At 34.8% G+C, this 23951-nt stretch overlaps 1 protein-coding gene across 1 annotated transcript in view; it reads right to left on the bottom strand.

Annotated features, from left to right (window-relative positions):
• LOC141707237 (glycosyltransferase BC10-like) overlaps positions 1–17118 on the bottom strand; it is a 70512-nt gene extending 53394 nt beyond the window's left edge. The window contains exon 1 of the mRNA XM_074510286.1: positions 16870–17118. Within this exon, the coding sequence (XP_074366387.1) occupies positions 16870–17118 (249 nt within the window). The remainder of the gene's footprint in view (positions 1–16869) is intronic.
• Between the last annotated feature and the right edge of the window lie 6833 nt (positions 17119–23951).

Raw genomic sequence — 23951 nt, 5'->3', positions numbered from 1 at the left:
CAGTCTTGTAAAAGTAGCTTCACATAGTGGTTTTGTGAAGATATCTGCTAGTTGTTGATCTGTTGGAACAAAATGTAATTCCACTATACCTTCCATCACATGTTCCCTTATGAAATGGTACCTAATGCTGATGTGCTTTTTCATTGAGTGTTGTACTGGATTACCTGTCGTAGAAATAATACTTTGATTATCGCAGTGAATATGTATTTTAGAAAATTCTAACCCATAGTCCAGTAACTGATTTTTTATCCAAAGAATCCGTGCACAACAGTTTCTTCATCAATATATTCTGCTTCTGCAGTTGATGTGGAAATTGATTTCTGTTTCTTGCTAAACCAAGAAACCAATCTGCCTCCAATAAATTGGCAGGTTCCACTAGTTTTTTTCCTGTCTATTTTACATTGTGGAAAATCTGCATCTGAGTAACCTATTAGCTTAAAGTCTAATTCTTTAGGATACCACAATCCTAGATCAGCTGTACCCTTGAGGTACTTGAAAATTCTTTTCACGGCTATAAGATGAGGTTCTCTTGGATCAGCCTGAAATCTTGCACAAAGACAGGTAGCATACATGGTATGAGGTCTACTTGCAGTTAAATAGAGTAAAGAGCCAATCATACCTCTGTAGTTAGTAATATCTACTGATGAACCAGTATCTTTATCTAACTTGGTTGCAGTGGCCATGGGAGTGGATGCAGTTGAACAATCTTGTATTCCAAATTTCTTCAGTAAATTTCCTGTGTACTTGGATTGATTGATAAAAGTACCTTCTTCATTTTGCTTGACTTGAAGTCCCAGAAAATAGCTAAGTTCTCCCATCAAACTCATTTGATATCTTGACTGTATTAGCTTTACAAACCTTTCATATAGTTTGGCATTTGTTGAACCAAATATGATATCATCAACATATATCTGTACCAATAGTAAGTCCTTTTCATGGTTGAGGTAGAATAGTGTTTTATCAATTGTACCTCTGTGAAATCCACTTTCCAGAAGGAATTGAGCTAAAGTCTCATACCATGCTCTTGGAGCTTGCTTAAGGCCATAAAGTGCTTTATCAAGCCTGTAGACATGATTTGGAAATTTTGAATTTACAAAACCTGGAGGTTGTTCAACATATACCTCTTCTTCCAATTCTCCATTGAGAAAAGCACTTTTCACATCCATTTGAAAGACTTTAAACTTTTTGTGAGCAGCATAAGCCAAAAAGATTCTTATGGCTTCCAATCTAGCAACCGGTGCAAATGTTTCATCATAATCAATACCCTCATGTTGAGAGTAGCCTTTAGTAACCAGCCTTGCTTTGTTTCTTGTAATTATGCCATCACTGTCGGTTTTGTTTCTAAACACCCATTTCGTGCCAACAATTGATCTGTTCTTTGGTCTTGGAAATAGGGTCCAGACTTTATTTCTTTCAAATTCATTTAACTCTTCCTGCATTGCTTACACCCAATCAACATCTTGAAGAGCTTCTTCCACTTTCTTTGGTTCAGTCTGAGATAGAAAAGAATGATAGAGACATTCATTTGATATTGCAGTTCTAGTTCTGACACCTGCTTCAGGATCTCCAATTATTAAGTCAGGTGTCAGTTCTAGTTCTGACACCTGTTGCAGATGTAAGTTGTTCTCTAGAACTGGATCCTCCCCCATGATCAATGATATCTCCATCAGCATTTTCTGATGCTCCCCCTGTTGTTATGCTCTATGAGACTTCAGAATTTGAGTTGGAACCTTCAGGATTTGAAGAATCAGAGCTTTTAGAATTATCAGAATTTGGCTCATCAGAACTTGATGAATCAGAACTTGAAGAGCCAATGACAGGTTCTGATATTTCTTGAGAGTCTTGAGTTATGGTAGGATCTTCAGCTTGCCCCCCTGGACAGGTGCATTTTCCCTTGAAGTAGTTACCACAGTTTCAATGACATCAGAACTTAACCCGTTAGAACTTACAGGATCAGGATTTAGGTCATCAGAATTTACAGAATCGGAATTTAAATCTTCATTTTCAAATCTCAGCTGATCATGATCATTGAAATCTTCAAGTCCAATAATCTTCTTATCATCAAAAGATACATTGATAGATTCCATGACAACCCTTGTTCTAAAATTGTAGACTCTGAAGGCTTTTGTGGAAAGTGGATATCCAACGAAAATTCCTTCATCAGCTTTTAAATCAAATTTTGACAGCTATTCAGCATGAGTCTTAAGAATAAAACACTTACATCCAAATACATGAAAGTATTTCAGATTTGGCTTCTTTTTCTTCACCATCTCATATGGTGTTTTTCCATGCTTGTTTATTAGTGTGGCATTATGTGTAAAACAAGCAGTCTGTACAGCTTCAGCCCAAAATTAGGTTGGTAGCTTTGCTTTATCAAGCATAGTTCGTGCAGCTTCAATGAGAGTCCTGTTCTTTCTTTCTACAACTCCATTTTGCTATGGAGTTCCAGGTGAAGAAAATTCCTGTTTGATTCCATGCTCTTTGCAAAACTCTTCCATGATTGAATTCTTGAACTCAGTGCCATTATCACTTCTTTTTATTTGAACAGAATCTTTGACCATTTTATCCAGCTGTTGACATGATTAGTTAGAGTAGATGCAGTTTCATTCTTCTTGGGTAAGAAATACACCCAAGTGTATCTTGTGAACTCATCTACTATAACCATAGCATATTTCTTCTTTGCAATAGACATGACATTGATTGGACCAAATAGATCAACATGCAGTAGGTGATAAAGCTCAAAAATTGATGACTCACTTTTGCTCTTGAAAGAAGATTTTCTAGAGCTACTTTTTCAATGATCAACAGATTTGACTAACACTCAGCAGATTGTATTTAAGTCCTGAGACTAGAGCTACTTTTTCAATGATGACATTCCCAAGATTGATATTGCCATATCCTAGAGTTTTTCCCATGTTGCCATCTCCATAAGAAACTCATGGGCCATCTTTCTCCACAAAGTCTGATAGCAGGGCTTTATTTCCAGTCATATGTCCTGAACATCCACTGTCCAGCACTAGGATATTTTTCCTGTTGCCCTCCAATCACAAAGACCACCATTGGTTAGTTTTAAGGACCCAAACTTGCTTGGATTCTTTGGCCTTTTTAAGTCTGTTATCATTTGCAGCGAATTTGATTTTAGAGTTTATGCTAACATGCTATTTATCAGAATTTATATCAGACTTTGCATCAGACTTTATACTAGAAGGAATAATACTAACTTTCTTTAAAGAAGGTTTTATTTGATAATAATCATAGTACAGACTATGATATTCCTTACAAGTATAAATGGAATGCCATAAACTACCACAATGAAAACAAGGATTTTGTGGTTTAAACCTAACAGACTGACTCTTAACTCCTGATTTAGGAGGTAAAGAGTTTATATCTTTATTTTTCCTGCAAAAAGAAGCAAAATGGTTAGAGTTTCCACAATTATAATATTTCTTTCTAGGAGCATTAGGAACAGGAATATAATTATTGGTTTTCTTCACACCTTCCTTTCCATTCCTATTTTTCCTAGCTTTCTTTACCTTTTTCACAGTTCTAATCTCTTTCAGCTTATGCTTAAGCTGCTTCTTTGTCATTAAGCCTATGTTTACTTCAGTTGGTTTATCCTGTTTTAATTTTTCAGAAGTTGACTTTTCTTTGACTTCTGTCCTAGACTCTTTCATCTTTTCAGAATTAGACTTTACAGTTTTTGCTACGAACTTAACAGGATTTACCTTTGGCTTAGCAGTCTGTTTAACAACAGTTGGCTCAATTTGCACAGTTCCTTTCTCACTTTTATCATCTCCATAACCTAAGCCCTCTTTCCAGTTTCCACTACTTAGTAAATTCGGACTTGTTCTACCAGAGTTAGTCCAAGTTCTGATAATCTCTTTTTCCTTTTCTAAGTCAGCTTTTAGAGATTCGTTCAATTTTAACACTTTATCTCTAACATACAAAGCATCATCTCTTTCTTTCTCAGTTTGATGAAGAAAAACTAACTCCTTTTCTAAATAGTCATTTCTCTTTTTAAAAGCAAGATTTTCAGATGTTAGTCTTTCACATATTGAAGTCTGATCTCTATAGCTAATGAACATGGTTTTAAGATATAATCTCAACTCAGTAATATCATCAGTATGAAAAGCATAAGTTGTTTTAGGTACCTTCAATTCAGCAGTTTCAGGATTGCTTTCAGCATTTGCCATCAAGGCATAGTTCACCTCTTTTTCAGAATCTGAAGTGTCTGTCCATCTTTTCTTCTTTGTGACAAGTGCCTTGCCTTTGTCACTTTTTCCATTCTTGCAGTCAGGAGATATGTGGCCTCTTTCACAACAATTGTAGCATTTGACATTTGAGTTATCTCCTCTGTCAGACTTTCCTCCTTTGCCTTCAGACTTTCTGAACCCTTTCTTATCAGAACTTCCACTTTTCCTGGAAAACTTCTTTCCCTTTCTGAATTTCATGTAGGCTATCTTTATGATACCCTTCACCATAAGAGCACACAGTTGCATCATCTCTACATCAACATCCATTCCAGGTAAACTTTCAGTTTCTGAATCATCATCATCAGAATATGATGACTCTGAATAAGACTTTATGATGAGAGCCTTTCCTTTGCCCCTCTTTGAGGAAACCACTTTAGGAGATTTCTCCTCAGCTTTAAGAGCAACTGTCCTTTACTTTTTTCCATGCCTCTTGCTCCTTTGATCCATCTTAAGTTCATGAGTCTTGAGCATACCATAAATTTCATCAAGAGTAGTTTCAGTAAGATAATAGTTGTCTCTTATGGTAGTAGACTTCAAATCCCAATTTTTAGGAAGAGCTACAAGGAATTTTAGATTTGAATCTTCAAGATCATATTCCATGTCCACCAGTGACAGATCATTCAAGAGTTTCGCAAACCTATCATATAAATCAGTTAATGACTCATCAGCTTTTGAGTCAAAGTGCTAATACTCTTGAGTGAGTATAGTCCTCCTGTTCTTTTTGATTGCATCAGTTCCCTGGCATCTTTTCTCTAAAGCATCCCATATCTCCTTTACAGTCCTGCAATTAATTACCCTGTTTGACATGACATTATCAATGACACTATGCAGTAAATGCCTTACCTTTACATCCTTGGCAATAGATGAGATGTCTTCAGCTGTGTAATCACCTTTCTCCTTTAGTATGGACTTTACTGGTTGATCAGCAACTGCAACAGAGAGCTTGGTAGGCTTGTATGGTCCTTCATTAATCCTATCAAGGTGTTAGGTCACACAATACTGTAGAAGGGGGTTGAATACAGTGTTTATACAATCAAATCAATTTAACACAAGTATGTAACAAACATCAAGTATATTGAATAAACTCTGTTACAATAAGAACTATTGTTCTCTCTCAGTAATGAACAAATATCACTAAGAGCTGCTAGGTTACAATGTATAATCTTCTCGATAATGATAACACATCTAGTGTAAACCCTAAGTCTGTGTTTATATATTACACAGTTACAAGATAACTTCTAATTGATATGGAATACAATTCTGTCTCCTAAAATATATCAATCAGATATCTTCAACAAGTCTTCAAATCTTCTAACTCTTTCCATGCATATCTTCTTTTGTTTTAGTCTCGATCTTCTACTGTAAATCAGCTTCCTTCCTTATATGAAAGTCTTCCCGCACTTAAGTTTTGATATGACCTTAAGTTCTGATATTAAGTTCTGACTTCCATCAAGTCCTGATTTCAGTAAGTCCTGATATGTCCTGTTTGTTAAGATCTGAAAACTAAACATGAATCATATTAGACATGATATCTCAAATATATCTAACAATCTCCCCCAACTTGTAAATTATGCAAAATATACAAGTTAATAGATTTGCTGTTGTCAAAAACATTTAAGTACAAATGCAAATAAGAGTTTAACTAGATAACTAACTACAAATTACAGTCCTTGTAGCTTTTACCAATCTCACCGAGTCAATCAGAATCCATAATGATTCTTGACAAAGTTTGATATCAGCTTTTCTTCTTTAATTCTCAGGACTTGAGAGAGTGTAGTCTTGACTTGCTTCATCTCTTCATTCTGACTTCCAATTTGGTAGATTGCAATCCTTAAAGCAGAGATATGGTTTCTTTCTAAACCATCATTTAGTCTTATTACCCTAGGATGAGAAGAATCTTCATTGTAGCATAGACATTTCCCTTTCAGAAACACTTCAAGCTTAGTAAAATTCTTCTTCATTGGAATCTCACTTCCATCATCTTCAATAATATTTGGAATGAATTCTGTAACTCTTGAACCATAAATTCTTGCTTTATCTCTGATGGTCTTCAATATGAAATTTGACCATCTCCTGGTAATATCAAACTTTACCTCTAAAAGGTAATGAAGGAATTGAAGTTCTTTCAGTGATTTGTTTAACACATCTGATTCTGACATTTGATATGTCCTTCCATCTTCAAGAAATTGAATCAAATTTTCCTTGACATTGTGTTTGTCATGAGCATCCAGTACCACTTGAATAGAGATAACCTTATCAAGGTGTTTCTGTGTAACATCTTCAAGAGGTCTGTCAGTCAATATAAATGGAACTCTAGTAAGCACTTCAACTCCTGTTTTAATCTTAGCTTCATCAGAACCTAGTCCAGCTCTGTCTCTTGCTTCTCTGGCTTTCAATCCAATAGTCATGAAATCAGATAACAATTGGCTTTTCTTTGGATCTGATGGTTTGACATTTTTCCACAGAAGTTTCTTTTTGTCAGCTACTTTCATCTTGTCTAAATCAACTTGAGCATTGTCAGAGGTTGATGTCTTGATGATTTTATCGGAACTTGCTATTTCTGTTATAGCTTGTTGTTCTTCACTCTGAACAACTTAAGCCTTGTCAGAGGTTGTCTTTGATTCTTCAGAAATCTTCTTTCTTTTCAGAGTTTGAACATCTTTATCTTCAGCAAGAATATTATCAGTAACTAGAACCATTTTCCACACTGGTTTCATCAGAATTTGAGGATTTTTCATCTCCAGTGGCTTGGTTGGTTTATCAATTTTTCCTTTCCCTTTGTCTTTGGGATCAATCTCAATCTGTGATCTAGTCTTGGGCTTTGATGCCTCAGTATTTGACTTCTCCTTGATCACAATGCCTTTTTCCTTAGGCCTTGGAGGTTTATTTACAACAGAAGCTTTTGGCTTTAGATTTTTCTTTTCAGCTTTAAATCTATCTTCTTCCTCCTTGAGATTTTCTAAATCCATTCCTGGATTATGCTTTAGAAACAATCTTCTAGCAATTTCCTCATCAAGTGTCTGAATCTTGGGATCCTTGTAGTAGACAGCAGTCTGCTTTCCCTTGAGCTTCAGAGTTTGCATGAACTTTTGAGAATCTTGATTTCCACCTTGTATCAGAACATCAGGCTTTGTCATCAGACTTTGCTCATCAGAACTTGATATCAGATTTTGATTTTCAGTACTTGCTATCATATTTTAAGTTTTAGCAGCTTCGGAACTTGTCTTCTTTTGAATAGAAGATTTGCTTGCATCAGTAATTAGTTTCCTTAAAGAAACCTTGCTGCTTTGTTCTTTATCTTGTACTTGACCTCTACCCTTGCTAGGGTTTCCTTGGTCATCAGCTTCATCATCTTTCTTCTTCAGTATTTGATCATTAGAGCATTTGTACTTAACTATCTTCTCCCCCTTTTTGGCATCATCTGATAGTAGGAGTGAGAGAAGAAGTTCAACTGAAGATTGGATCTCATCCAATTGAGCCTGTTGAGAAGCTTGATTAGCCAGGACCTCAGAGATTTGGGCCTGTTACTTCTCCCGAGCTTTCTCAATTGCTTCTACTTTCTCAAGTGTAGGTCAGGATATGTCGATTCAAATTCAACATTTGTTTGTCAAATCATTACAAATTATTAGTAACCACAATTTTAATCAAAACATTCATCAAGAAATACAGTTCAAGTAGATGAAGTAAAGATTAACAGGCTTCAATGAGAACATTCACATGCACATAATGCGAGATAAACAAAGACTAAATCTTGCAATCAAAAGAAATTTCATTAAAATATCAAAAGAGTACATTTTATGAAATTTTTAGATTACATGCAAAAGATTACAAGATAATCCTAGTCTAAGATGGTGAACATTAACAGCCTTAGTCTAAGAAGGAAAGCTATCGATTAGTTCCTCCTGCTGCTGACAACTAGCACTGCAAGATGGATGATCTGTTCTTAATGAAGAAGAGCCTATCTCCGTTCTTCTTCCAAGTGATCAAGATGGAGTTGATAGTCCATCTCAAAGAACAAGAGATTTATCTGAACCTCTTGTGGAACCAAGTTCCATATCTCATCAGGAATGGCAGTGACGTGCCATTCCTATTCCCAGTCACCACAACTGAACTCAACGTTGAAGTTTTCATAGTTCATAAACATGTTTACAAGAACCATTTTTTGAAGGAGGAAAATAGTGAGAATTAAAAGAGAGAGAATGATTTTGTGTGAGAATAGAAGATGATATGTCTGAGATGAAATGTCGGTTAAATAGCCAATGGAATATCAAGGGACTAGAGGACTGATTAATGATTAAGTGTAGAGTTAACTTAATGAGCGTCTCTTTTGACTAACGTGTAATGATTTAGGCAATATGTGAACAATCAATAGTTAAAGCAGGAGTTAATGGGCACGGGAAATAAGTAACAATTACTGTGGACATGCAGTTTTTCAAGACAAACACGTTTACCACTAACCCAAATGATTATGACTATTTTTATCTCACCTAATTATATTCTGATTAAATATGACCGTTACAGTATTTGTCACAAATAAGTCAAGTAAAAAAACAATGCCACGTAAGCATCAGAGTTTCCATCAGAATTTAATATCAGAACTTGACTATTATCAGATTTTAACAGTCATCAGAACATGGCTTCTGTACTCAAAAAGTGAATGTCTTTTTCTGTGATTCTTCATACAAATACTGAATTGTTTCTTTAGAGTTTAATCATCAGAGCTTCCATCAGAACTTGTCCTCAGAATTTATATAAATGACACTTAATTGTTTGTCAAAAACAACTTAATCACCACAGTAATTTTCATCATTCATATGGAGTAAGAGTGTTTGCATTAGAAAAATATCAGATAAAGATTAAAGTCTGATAAACTTCAGTATATCTTAGAAATAAGGCATAACTAAGAAAAGTGCTTAAAATCTGTCATTAATAATGAAGTCTATTATAGGATAAATTTGTGCATGAGTCCACCTCAACTGTTTGTGCTCATTTTATGTATATTTTAGAATTCTTTTTCATAGTGGCTTCTCAGTGTAAATGAGTCACAATTGCTATCAGAATTTATGCTATTATCAGAGTATTTCTCCAGTAATCAGAGAATATGAAAAGTCACCAAGAAAGATTTATTTGCTTTTCTAGTGCATATTACTTAATACCAGCAATGCACTTGGGTCTTCCATTCCACATATTTACTCTAGATCTCAAAGGAGTACCTGACTTTAATTTTCTTTTCTTTTCTTTTCTTTTCTTTAGATAAGTGAGGTTTATCAACATTTAGTTTATTCTTAAGATTTACTGACATCAGAATTTGACAGATAAGAAGCAAGAATCTAGTTTGTGACTTAGTAATAAGATACACAAAGTAAATTTGACTAAGCTCAAAATCAAAATTTCCTTGTGTTAATGAATTTCCACATAAACAACTAATCAAACATGGGATTTCTAGTATGTTAAAGACTACTAGGTCAGCATCTAGCACAGTAATCCTCATTGGATTGAATAGTCACAGAACATTCAAATCACTATCAGAGTATATAGATCCACATCAAATAACAATCAGCATTTAATGTATTTTAATTTAAATACAGATTACATGAAGATAAGACAATCTGTAAACACTGATCATAAAGTCTGATGCATGAGAACAAAAAACTAAGCAGATTTAGAGAAAGAACCTGAAACCATTCCAAGTTCATTTACCAGTCTTGTAAAAGTAGCTTCACATAGTGGTTTTGTGAAGATATCTGCTAGTTGTTGATCAGTTGGAATAAAATACAATTCCACTGTACCTTCCCTCATATATTCCCTTATGAAATGGTACCTAATGCTGATGTGCTTTGTCATTGAGCGTTGAACTGGATTACCTGTCATAGCAATAGCACTTTGATTATCACAGTAAATAGGTATTTTAGAAAATTCTAACCCATAATCCAGTAACTGATTCTTCATCCAAAGAATCTGTGCACAACAGCATCCTGCAGCAATATATTCTGCTACTGCAGTTGATATGGAAATTGACTTATGTTTCTTGCTAAACCAAGAAACCAATCTGCCTCCAAGAAATTGGTAGCTTCCACTTGTGCTTTTCCTGTCTATTTTGCATCCTACAAAACCTGCATCTGAGTAACCTATTAGCTTAAAATATGATTCTCTAGGATACCACAATCCTAGATCAGCTGTACCCTTGAGGTACTTGAAAATTCTTTTCACAGCTATTAAATGAGGTTCTCTTGGATCAGCCTTAAATTTTGCACAAAGATAGGTAGCATACATGATATTAGGTCTACTAGCAGTTAAATAGAGTAATGATCCAATCATACCTCTGTAGTTAGTAATATCTACTGATGAAGCAGTATCTTTATCTAACCTGGTTGCAGTGACCATGGGAGTGGATGCAGTTGAACAGTCTTGTATTCCAAATTTTTTCAGTAAATTTCTGGTGTACTTGGATTGATAGATAAAAGTACCTTCTTCATTTTGCTTGACTTGAAGTCCCAGAAAATAACTAAGTCCTCCCATCATACTCATTTGATATCTTGACTGGATTAGCTTTGCAAACCTTTCACAGAGTTTGGCATTTGTAGAACTAAATATGATATCATCAACATATATCTGTACCAAAAGTAAGTCCTTTCCATGGTTGAGGTAGAACAGTGTTTTATCAATTGTACCTCTGTGAAATCCACTTTCCAGAAGGAATTGAGCTAAAGTCTCATACCATGCTCTTGGAGCTTGCTTAAGGCCATAAAGTGCTTTGTCAAGCCTGTAGACATGATTTGGAAATTTTGAATCTACAAAGCCTGGAGGTTGTTCAACATACACCTATTCTTCCAATCCTCCATTGAGAAAAGCACTTTTCACATGCATTTGAAAGACTTTAAACTTTTTGTGAGCAGCATAAGCCAAAAATATTCGTATGGCTTCCAATCAAGCAACTGGTGCAAATGTTTCATCATAATCAATACCCTCATGTTGAGAGTAACCCTTAGCAACATGCCTTGCTTTGTTCCTTATAATTATGACATCACTGTTAATATTGTTTCTGAACACCCATTTTGTGCCAACAATAGATCTGTTCTTTGGTCTTGGCACTAGGGTCCAGAATTTATTTCTTTCAAATTCATTTAACTCTTCTTGCATTGCTTGCACCCAATCAACATCTTGAAGAGCTTCTTCCACTTTCTTTGGTTCAGTCTGAGATAGAAAAGAATGATAAAGACATTAATTTGATGTTGCAGTTCTAGTTCTGACACCTGCTTCAGGATCTCCAATTATTAAGTCTGGTGTATGTAATTTGGTCCACTTCCTTGCAGATGGAAGTTGATTTCTAGAACTGGATCCTCCCCCATGATTCATGCTATCTCCATCAGCATTTTCTGATGCTCTCCCTGTATTTATGCTCTCTGAGACTTCAGAATTAGAGTTAGATCCTTCAGGATTTGAAGAATCGGAGTTTCCAGAATTATCACAATTTGGCTCATCAGAATTTGATGAATCAGAACTAGAAGAGCCAGTGACAGGTTCTGATGCTTCTTGAGAGTCTTGAGTTGTGGTAGGATCTTCAGCTTGCTCCCCCTGGACAGGTGCATTTTCCTTTGGAGTTGGTATCATAATTTCAATTACATCAGAACTTAACCCGTCAAAACTTACAGGATCAGGAGTTTAAGACATCGGAATTTACAGAATCGGAATTTAAATCTTCATTTTCAAATCTCAGTTGATCATGATCATTGAAATCATCAAGTCCAGTAATCTTCTTATCATCAAAAGATACATTGATAGATTCCATGACAACTCTTGTTCTTAAATTGTAGACTCTGAAGGCTTTTGTGGAAAGTGGATATCCAACAAAAATTCTTTCATCAGCTTTTAGGTCAAATTTTGACAGCTGTTCAGGTTGAGTCTTGAGAACAAAACACTTACATCTAAATTCATGAAAGTATTTAAGATTTGGATTCTTTTTCTTCACCATCTCATATGGTGTTTTTCCATGCTTGTTTATGAGTGTAGCATTCTGTGTAAAACAAGCAGTCTGCACAGCTTCAGCCCAATAGTAGGTTAGTAGCTTTGCTTCATCAAGCATAGTTCGTGCAGCTTCAATGAGAGTCCTGTTCTTTCTTTCTACAACTCCATTTTGCTGTGGAGTTCCGGGTGCAGAAAATTCTTGTTTGATTCCATGCTCTTTGCAGAACTCTTCCATGATTGAATTCTTGAACTCAGTGCCATTATCACTTCTTATTATTTTAACAGAATCTTTGACAAACTTATCCAGCTGTCTGACATGATCAGTTAGAGTAAATGCAGTTTCATTCTTCTTGTGCAAGAAATACACCCAAGTGTACCTTATGAACTCATCCACTATAACCATAGCATATTTCTTCTTTGCAATAGACATGACATTATCAATGGCACTATACAGCAAATCCCTTACCCTTGCTTCCTTGGCAATAGATGAGATATCTTTCGCTGTGTACTCACCTTTCTCCTTTGGTATGGTCTTTGCTGGTTGATCAGCAACTACAACAGAGAGCTTGGTAGGCTTATGTGGTCCATTAATTTTGTCAAGGTATTCTGGATCTGTAGCTTCCGGAAACATAGCCATCTTCACTTTCCATATGGGATACTCAGAAAGTCTCAGTATGGGAACCCTAATAGTCTCATATCGACTATGGGTTTGAGTCTTTTGAGTTTCTTCAGTTTTGGTAAGCTTGGTTGGAGTTTGTGCTACTTCAGACATGATTGTTTGGATCTTTACTGTATGTGTGTTAAGTAGATAAGCTCTGATACCAATTGTTAGGTCACACAACACTATAGAAGGGGTTTAAATACAGTGTTTATACAATCAAATTGATTTAACACAAGTATGTAACAAAGATCAAGTATATGGAATAAACTATGTTACAATAAGAACTGTTGTTCTCACTGAGTAATGAACAAATATCACTAAGAGCTGTTAGATTACAATGTATAATCTTCTCGATAATGATAACACATCTAGTGTAAACCCTAAGTCTGTGTTTATATAGTACATAGTTACAAGATAACTTCTAATTGATATGGAATACAATTCTATCTCTTAAAATATATCAATTAGATATCTTCAACAAGTCTTTCAGTCTTCTAACTCTTTCCATGCATATCTTCTTTTGTTTTAGTCTCGATCTTCTACTATAAATCAGCTTCCTTCCTTATATGAAAGTCTTCCCGCACTTAAGTTCTGATATGACCTTAAGTTCTGATATTAAGTTCTGACTTCCAGTAAGTCATGATTTAAGTAAGTCCTGATATGTCCTGTTTGTTAAGATCTGAAAACTAAACATGAATCATATTAGACATGACATCTCAAATATATCTAACACAGGGTATTCTGGATCTGTACCTTCCAAAAACATAGTCATCTTCACTTTCCATATGGGATACTCAGAAGGTCTCGGTATGGGAACCCTAATAGTCTCATATCAACTGTGGGTTTGAGTGTTTTGAGTTTCTTGAGTTTTAGTGGGCTTGGTTGGAGTTTGTGCTTCTTCAGACATGATTGTTTGGATCTTTACAGTATGTGTGTTAATAGAAAAACTCGGATACCAATTGTTAGGTCATACAACACTGTAGAAGGGGGTTGAATACAGTGTTTATACAATTAAATCGATTTAACACAAGTATGTAATAAATATCTAGTATATTCAATAAACTCTATTACATTATGAACTGTTGTTCTCTCTCAGTGATGAACAAATATCACTAAGAGCTACTAGGTTACAATGTATAATCTTCTCGATAATGATAACACTTACAGTGTAAACCCTAAGTCTGTGTTCATATAGTATACAGATACAAGATATATTCTAATTGATATGGAATACAATTCAGTCTCCTAAAATATATCAATTAAATATCTTCTACAAGTCTTCTAGTCCTCTAACTCTTTCCATGCATATCTTCTTTTATTTTAGTTTCGATCTTCTCCTGTAAATCAGCTTCATTTTTTAACTGAAAGTCTTCCCGCACTTAAGTTCTGATATAACCTTAAGTTCTGATATTAAGTTCTGACTTCCAGTAAGTCCTGATTTCAGTAAGTCCTGATTTGTCATGTTGTTAAGTTCTGAAAACTAAACACAAATCATATTAGACATGACATCTCAAATATATCTAACAAACTTATCATACAGTCGTAATCTTTGATCAATTCTAACCACCTCCTTTGTCTCATATTCAACTCCTTCTGAGTAATAAATATACTTTAAACTCTTATGATTCGTATAGATCTCACACTTTTCTCCATATAAGTAATGCCTCCAAATTTTAAGAGCAAACACAATCGCTACCAATTCCAAATCATGCGTGGGATACTTCTGTTCATGCAACTTTAGTTGCCTTGACGCATATGCTATTACTTTCCTGTGTTGCATTAACACACATTTTAACCCTTTATACGAAGCATCGTTAAAGATCACAAACTCTCCTTTTTCATCTGGTAACACAAAGACTGGGACGGTTACCAATCTCTTCTTCAACTCTTGAAAACTTTCTTCACATTTATCTATCCACACAAACTTCTCATTCTTCCTTGTCAACTTAGTGAATGGAACAACAATCTTAGAGAAATCTTGCACAAATCTTCTATAGTATCCTACTAATCCCAGAAAACTTCTGACCTCCGTAGGAGTCTTGGTCCTTTTCCAATTCATCACAGCTTCTATCTTGGCTGGGTCTACTTTAATTCCTTCACTATTTAGTACACGTCCAAGAAACTGAACTTCCTTCAACCAAAACTCGCACTTTGAAAACTTGGCATGTAACTTCTCTTTTCTCAAAATCTCTACCGAAATCCTCAAATGCTCCATATGGTCTTCCTCCGTCTTGGAGTATATAAAAATATCGTCGATAAATACTATAACAAACTTATCCAAATACTGCTTGAACACCCTATTCATAAGATCCATAAATGCGGCTGGCTTGTTCGCCAAACCAAACGCCATTACCAAAAACTCATAGTGTCCATATCTCGTTCGAAACGCCGTCTACGATATATCTTCCGATTTAATCTTCAACTGATGATACCCATATCTTAAATCAATCTAGGAAAAAAAAAGTAGCTCCTTTTAACTGATCAAACAAGTCGTCGATTCATGGTAAAGGGTACTTATTCTTGATCGTCAACTTATTCAATTCACGATAGTCAATGCACAACCTCATGCTTCCATCTTTCTTCTTCACAAATAACACTAGTGCACCCCACGTGGATACACTTGGGCGTATTACTCCTTTGTCCAACAGTTCTTGCAATTGCGTTGCTAATTTCCTTCATCTCAACTGGCGCCATTCGATAAGGTGATTTCGATTCTGGTTCCATTCCAGGAGCCAAATCAATCGTAAACCTGATCTCTCGATCTGGAGGTAGTCCAAGTAGTTCATCTAGAAACACATCGGGAAAATCTCTTACTACTGGAATATCATCAATCCTTACAAATTCTTTCTCTATATCTTTGACATGAGCCAAATAAGTCTCACATCCTTGATGTAACAATCTCCTCATCTGAATAGTCGTTAGAAACTTCTTCTCTTATCTTTTTTCCTTGTATACCACTTCAACACCATCCTTGGTCTTTAACTTCACCTTCTTACTTTTACACTCAATTTGTGCCTCGTGGTTTGACAACCAATCCATTCCTAATATAACGTCGAATTCTCCTAACTTAAAAGGAATTAAGTTAGCAGAAAAGTGCCGACTTTCTATAATCAAATCGCAATTGGGACAAATTCTATTAGCAGTAACTCTCTTTTAATTTGCTACTTCTATACTCAAATTGGGTTCAAGAGGGTACTCATCACATTTTATTCTATGAAGAATACTTTCTACAATAAATGATTTAGTTGATCCAGAATCCATTAATACTTTAACTTCTACTGAGTTTATAACGAGCATACCTTCCATCACATCCACATCCTGTAAAACATCTTTCATTGTCATGTTGAAGGTTCTAGCTCTGGGTTGAGCTGTTGGTGCTGGGATAAGCGGTGGTCCAGCAATCCTAAGAACACCTGCCTTTTGAACAGGCTCCTTGTAGCTTTCAGCCATATGGCCCACCTTTCCATACTTAGAATAGGTAAATTTTGGCTTCCTTGCTCCACTTGGGCACTCCAACGAATAATGCCCTTTTTAATTACACCTAAAATAGGTCACATCTAGCTTGTTACATCTTCATGGGTGTCTCTTCCCAAAAACTTTACACTCTTGAATCTGAGGTCTACTATCCTTTCCCGGATGTCCTGACTTCTGGAAATGATTCTTTTGAGCTCCATTCCCGGGTTTAAACTTCTGAAACTTTTGATTCTGACCTCCACCATTCTTGCAAAACTTCCCTCTAAACTTCGAACTTCCTTGTTCCTGTTCTGTGTTCTCAAACTTCCTTTTCCTACCTTCATTCTCTCTTTTTGCAGCTTCTCGCTCCCCTTCCACTATCATTGCCTTCTACACCAAGGAGGCATAATTCTTGATCTCCAACAGTACCACTTGACTCCGTATCCATGGCCTAAGTCCCTGTTGGAACCTTTTGGCCTTCTTCACCTCCGTATTCACATACTCAGGTACAAACCTAGATAACTCTGAAAATTTTACTTCATATTCTGCCACTGATGTATCTTCTTGTTTAAGATCCAAAAACTTCATCTCTAACTGGTCTTGCATATAAGTGGGCAAGTACTTCTCCAGAAACATCTCAGTAAACTTTTCCCATGATAAGTCATTTCCTTCAAGTAAAGCCTTTGAAGATTTCCACCAGAAACTTGCCTCGTCCTTAAGGTAATAATTCACATACTGTGCTTTCCTTTCATCCTTAAATTCTGCTAATTCAAACGCTTTCTCCATTTCTCTTAACCACGACTGAACTTTTATAGGGTCGGGAAAACCTAAGAACTCTGGGGGATGCACAGACTAAAAATGTTTGAAGTTTCCAACTTTAGGGCTACTGGTTGTTGCAAAAGCGGAGCAAGTCGGTTCATCATAGTGGTATCTTGGTTTAGTTCTTGGTCTTGGGTTTGAGTTTCTTCTTCTTGGTGATTTGGTGAGTTGGCCATTCCTACAAACCTGATTGAGAAATTATTTAGCAATATGATATCATGGCATTAATATACAACAACAACATTTTACTATAAAATAACTTTAACGGGTTTTAAGCTTTACCCAATTTTGCACATAAAATCCTATTACTATATAATTTCTCTTATCAGTTATGTGTTTTCACATGGTACAGGGTATGATTTGCGAAATGTTAAACAAGGTTATATAGAAACATGGAATGCAATACAGTTTATAAAGATTTCCAGGGTGCACAATTGGAAACAAGGTTTATGATTGATTCAACAAGCCAAAGGTACATGGACAAAAGGTCTGATTACATAAAGTTTTGAAATAGGGTACAATAATATAGCAGGGTTAAACAGATCTTCCTATCTACCTCTAACTTCTAACAACCGCTACAACACCAAGTTTTGAAATACAATACATCATAACAAATGAAAAAGGGATCCCGACATCTGACCAAGTATCCCAAAGCCTACTGGCGCTGAAAAGTAACAAAAATTGTGGGCTCCACCGTCTCAATGCGAATTTCCACTCATCCTCCATAACTGAAGTCCTCTTCCTAGACTCTCGAGCTAGCCTATCCACCAAAGCTCCCAACTCAGGAATGCGGGAGTAAACAAAGTTTCGACCCTGGACTAACTTGCCACCAACACTGACATGCACAATCTTAGGCATCTCAGACTCTGGCTCAGGGGCTGAGGTCTCTAACTCAGGCCTCAAGGGTGATATCTGCATAGGAATCTCACTACTCTCAGATGGATCCTCCTCCTGATCTGAACTAACATACACATGCTCCTCTGAGGAGGGTGGAATAGAGTCCACTGGAGTACCAGTCAAACTAACCTCTGAGTCGGAAGTACTACCACTACTGGGGTTCTGAAAGAAAATAAAAACAGCAACCAAGAAACAGTGTTAGGGTTAAATAAGACTTCCAACTGAGTCATACCCTAACTCCAGTTGCCACTTTAACTATTCACTTCTCTTAGACTATACCTAATAGTCTAACTTAACTCTATATGAGTCGAACACCCTCGCGATATAGATATATACCCAAAATACCTTTTTATCCTAACTTGTCTCAGGGACTAGATCCTGTAGCTCTGATACCAAACTTGTGAACACCCTAAATCTCAGGATTAGGAAATGAGGACCCACACACCATTAAACTATCAATAAAATAACATAAACCCCGATTAACTACTAACAGAATCTAAACAGGATTAAGTATGAGATAAGATAAAACTATCAACCAACATATTATTATTACAACCCAAAATAAAATTTAATTTACACAATCGATTCCGACTTGGAACCGACAGATAACCCATTGTATCTTTACAAACTTTCCAACTAAGCGCTTGCTCACACAACCTGTACTACTTGCTCTGGCATCTGGAAGCCTACGACACGGTAGGGACCACCAAGTGCGCTCTTACGATTAGTGCGCCTAAGTCTGGCCATCTTCTCGCTTAACTGCCATAGTTAGAACAAAGCAAAATATATGAGCATAAAAAGCTCAGCAAGTAACTATATGACAATTTTGTGATGCAGTAATAACAAATATCAAATCACTTTTAAGACATTCTATTTTAAATCTCTAGGTGGCAGATTTTTGTCTTTGGGCTATGAATGGGTTATGAAGAAAGATTTAGGCTTTCAGGAATCATGGCTCAAGATAGGGTGAAAGCCGACGTTCATCACAAATTATTAATAGGATCTCAAGGATCTTTCAAGTGGAAAGTAAGAATCTATTCAACTCTATGAATCAATTATATGATTGATAACAATATCAGAATAAAAATCAGGGTTCTCAAAGCTGTATGCTAAACAATAACACAATCAACTCTTCTCAAATCATTTTAAATCATTTCATTTACAAAGAAGCAATTGCTAAGGCAATTTATTCAATATCTTTTTATAAAGTGATAGGGAACCCTTGATTGGACTACTTTAACTTTCATAAATAATAATACTGGTGATTAGCCCGTACCGACCTCCATCTGGTCGTTAAGGTACCTATGGCATAATTTCATCCTTAAACTGGACTAGGCCCCTAGTCTCTTATATGACTGGACTAGTCCCATTAGTCTCTTACGTCTCAATCCAATCTATCAGGAATTGATTTGGAATACCTTGTGTTGGAAAAGAAAGGTTTTACTAAGTTCATTTTATCATTACCAAGAATATTAAATTATTCAGACTCTTTCAAGTCGAAACTCATTCTTAAGTTCATTTTCAAGAATTCAAAGGAATTGAATGAATCAAAATAATTAATACTATGGTTGAATCAAATGATAAACAAGGTCTACAAGTTAGGGACCCAAAACAGTTTCAAGGATCAATACAGGTTAAGGTAAACAAAGAAATGAAGGATTTGGGTTACTCGAAACATTACGCAAGGGAGTTCATAAAGGTTCTTATAGGGTTTACGAGAATTCAGGGTATCCAAAGGATTCAATAGGTAATCAAGATACAAATCGACCGGGTTACTATAAGGGTTTGAACAATAATTATATCAAGTCGCACAAGAACAATATCAGGGTGTTTTAAAGGATCAATGATAGATATAACACAACTATCAATATCCGGGTTCAAGAATCAATATCAGGTTATCACATGGGACAATAACAGGGTTTCTCAAGAATCAATAACAGGTTCACAAGGAACAATAACAGGTTATCTCAAAATCAATAACAGGTATATAACAATTGCAATAAAAAGCCTCTAGTTAATCATGGCATCATCAATATCCTCTCTATAATTAAATTATACGAGTAGGTAGAGTTACCTGCCTGGATTTGCTTTCCTGTTTTACGGAAAATGAGCTACAGCCACCTAGAATACCTTTCCCTTTCCTAGCCTGAATGCCTTCGCGATCCGAATCTACAATCTGAAATGAAACCCTAATTAGATACCCACTCGACGTTCCCGAAATATTTAATAATTACCCCAATTCGATCTAACGCTTAACTCATATATGCGAGTATAAACACCGAATACTAACATAGAACTTAATAGTGTACACTTATATACTTAAACTCCATATTCTAGCAAATAATCATAATTCGTATGACTCGTTAACCAAGCAACTTAATCCTTTCCTTTTTATCCAAAAATTCGAACCAAAGCAAATGAACCACATCAAATAGATCAATATGCATTCATTTAACTAGACTCTAGAATCAAATCAACCAAATAACTTGAATCAATCCCTTTTAAAACTATAAACCATTCAGCTTTTTCAATAAAATACAATCAAATAATCAAATAATGACATGCAAGTACAAGAATCACTTATAAACTGTAATTTAAGCCAAAACTCATCCCTTTAAATCATTTTTCAAAGAAAACCGAAGCATAAATTAAGTCCTCAAGCCAAAATTCTTTGTAGCCTTAGATTAAAATTAAACTCCCTTTTTAAATTACAAAAATTCGAACTCCAATCATCAAAAAAAATCAACAAAATTTCATGCAACCATTTAAACTCACATTCAAACTACCAATCATCAATTAACCTTTAAAAATCATTTTCCCCATACTATTTTATCAAAAATTCGAACCTAAGAAGTGTTAAAAGTCGAATGAAGCTTGGAAATTAGCATTCAATGATTTTTAGTAACATGCATAGAGATTTTGATGACATGCATCCATTTTTATCCAACTAAACACACAATCAACCACCAATAATTCTTATACTCAACCTTTTAACCATAAAAACATGATTTTGATCAAAAACTCAAGTAAACATCAAACAACTAACATGCAATCTATACTAAATCAAATTTACACTAAATCACTTTGAAAATCACACAATCTAGAACTTTATTCTCTCCTATAAACATATTCCAAGAAATTGTGTTTTCCTTGGACATAATCAAAGAGATGGTGCTACAAAATTTGCTTAAAACTTAAATGCAAAGAGGAATAGGAGAGAGAATTAGAAAAGATGAAGATCAATGGTGAAATCCTTGAGTTCTAGCTAGTATTTGCTATTGCATATATATATATATATATATATATATATATATATATATAGAGAGAGAGAGAGAGAGTGAGTGTATTCGGGAGAGAGAGCTGAGAGGGAGAAGAGAGAAAAGAGAGAGAAGAGAGAGAAGGAAAAGAGGAAAGAAAAGAAAGAAAGAAAGAGTGGTTGGGTGTAGAGAAGAAAAAGAGGGAGGGGTGGGTTTTTATAGCCAAAATGGCAGGGGCATTTTGGTCTTTTGCCAACGACTCTAGAATCTTCTTTTTATTTGATTCAAAATGAATTTAATTAATACACAACCCTCTCAGAAAAGATGAAAATGTCACGAATAACAATTTTAGAATATAGATCTCAAAATTAGCTTTCTAGACCTATTTTTAATATAATTTTTGAGCGTACAGTTTATTTTCTATGGATTTTACAAGATTACGCTCAAAATAGAATTATAACTCGATAAAATCATTTCAAAATACAACGATCACCAAATAATTTCATTTATCATTTTTATAAAGTCTCTAGGACTATTTCGAAGATAAAAAATAAATTTCACGCCTTGACCATACTCGGATAATTTTATAAAAATATATAAAGGTTCAATAAACCTTATTTTAAATCAAATAATTCCCTTAAAATCATTTAAAAATAACTAGAGTATATAGTCAAGCATATTTTAAAGTAATAGCACGTATTCACATATCACGCCTCCATCGTAACATATTCGATCGTAAGAATTCCTTAATTAATAACCACTTTTCACGTAATGGGTCGCGTCTTGTCTGACGGCCCGATACTGAGCGTTTTCAATTACGCTTCTCAATCATTCTCTTTATATCAATTGACACATCACTTGAATATAATACTCACTTAAACATTCCTATTTCACATAATATAAAATAAAGACAATTAACCAACAAAATCATTTAATCCTTTATTTTATCACATAATTTATAATTATACCAAAAAATTATACTTTATTCACTTAATCACGTCGCGAAATTCCTAGTCGCTACAGAGGAAATGATCAATCACTAAGCATAGGTATTATCAAAGTCATCCACAAGATGGTTATCAGGAAACAATACGATAACAAGCGTCGGGTTTACTGTTATAAGAATCTGGGTAAACAAAGCATTAACAATAAGGATCTGGATAAACAAGGTATAAAAAACAAGGCTTAACCAAGTAATAATAAGTATAAGGATCTGGATAACATGGTATTAACAACCAGGATTATCAAAGAAATAAGGATCAAAGGTCATTGTAGATCACATGATATAATGAAAGTAGGGTAGGGTATTTGAAATGAAATAGGTCAATAATGAGGGTTATCAATTCAAGTTCAACAAATGTACCAATAAGATCATCTTATTTTATCAATGCATAACATATCGATTTTCTGTGATCGATTCACTTTTAAAGATAAATCAAAGTTACTTGTCTCACAAGCTTTCCTGTTCAACTGAATACTGAGCTACTGCCACCTAGAGTCTCTTTGCCTTTCCTAGAACGAATGCCTCTGCTTTCCGAATCTACAATCACAAAGTAATCCTTAATCAGAACCTCATCAAAACTTGACGTTTCTCAGAACGTTTATCTTTCTACCCCAATCAATATATCTTATTCCCTATAATAACTTATATCATACTTAACATATATCAAATATCAACCTTATATCCTTTATACCCTTATTCAATCATTTACTTAAGAGTAACACGTAATCACGTATACACATAATCTGACACATTCATTTATATCCAAATCTCATTACAGCCTTACATATATATACCTTATACTTATATATATATATATATATATATATATATATTCTTGTCATTAATAGGGCATGACATATTCATAACCACGCTTATCCTTATCACAATAATTAATCAAAACAATCAATCAAGTACCCCTAATCTCTTTTTAGCACTTAACCCTTAACACATATCGTGCACTAAACTTTATATGATTAACAACTCGAATCAAAACTATAATACGAGACTCAAATCCTTATTTCTTTTTAAAACTGAATAGCAATCCTTGTGATCAACTCACATTAAACATATATCACTTTGCATGCAAATCAGAATTAGCATATCCATCTCAAAGATCACAAAATCAGTTAGAACACTTAATCATGAAATTCGACTTCTTTAAAATATACAAGCTAAAATGCATGATCCATAACATGTGTAACCCTAACCATCCTTAAAACCATTCTTTTCACCATTTTTTATAGAAAAATTTGAATCATAAAGGTTCTTTGTTCGAATAATAATCACAATTTTGACATGCAAAAAGGTTCTTAGGTTCTACACAATCATCAATCAATCAATACAAGAAATCTAAACATCAATTACCTTTAGAAATAATTACCTTACATTTTTTTATCAAAAATTCGAACTAAAACATGTTAGAAACAAAATGAAACTTAGAAAATCAACATGCATCCATTTTTAATAACATGCATAAAGATTTTACTGACATGCATCAATATTTAGTCATCTAATCATATAATCAACTTCTAATAATCATTCTATTCAAACTTATAAGTATAAACTTTGATTTAAAAACCAAAAATCCAATCAAGCACTAAACAAGTAACATGCATTTTACAATTCATCTTCTTTAGACTAAA

The sequence above is a fragment of the Apium graveolens genome, chromosome 1 (genome assembly GCF_009905375.1).
Source record: "Apium graveolens cultivar Ventura chromosome 1, ASM990537v1, whole genome shotgun sequence".
NCBI classification, from domain to species: Eukaryota; Viridiplantae; Streptophyta; class Magnoliopsida; order Apiales; family Apiaceae; genus Apium; species Apium graveolens.
The sequence above is the reverse complement of the archived record's forward strand: the minus strand, read 5'-3'. Positions and strand labels throughout refer to the sequence as shown.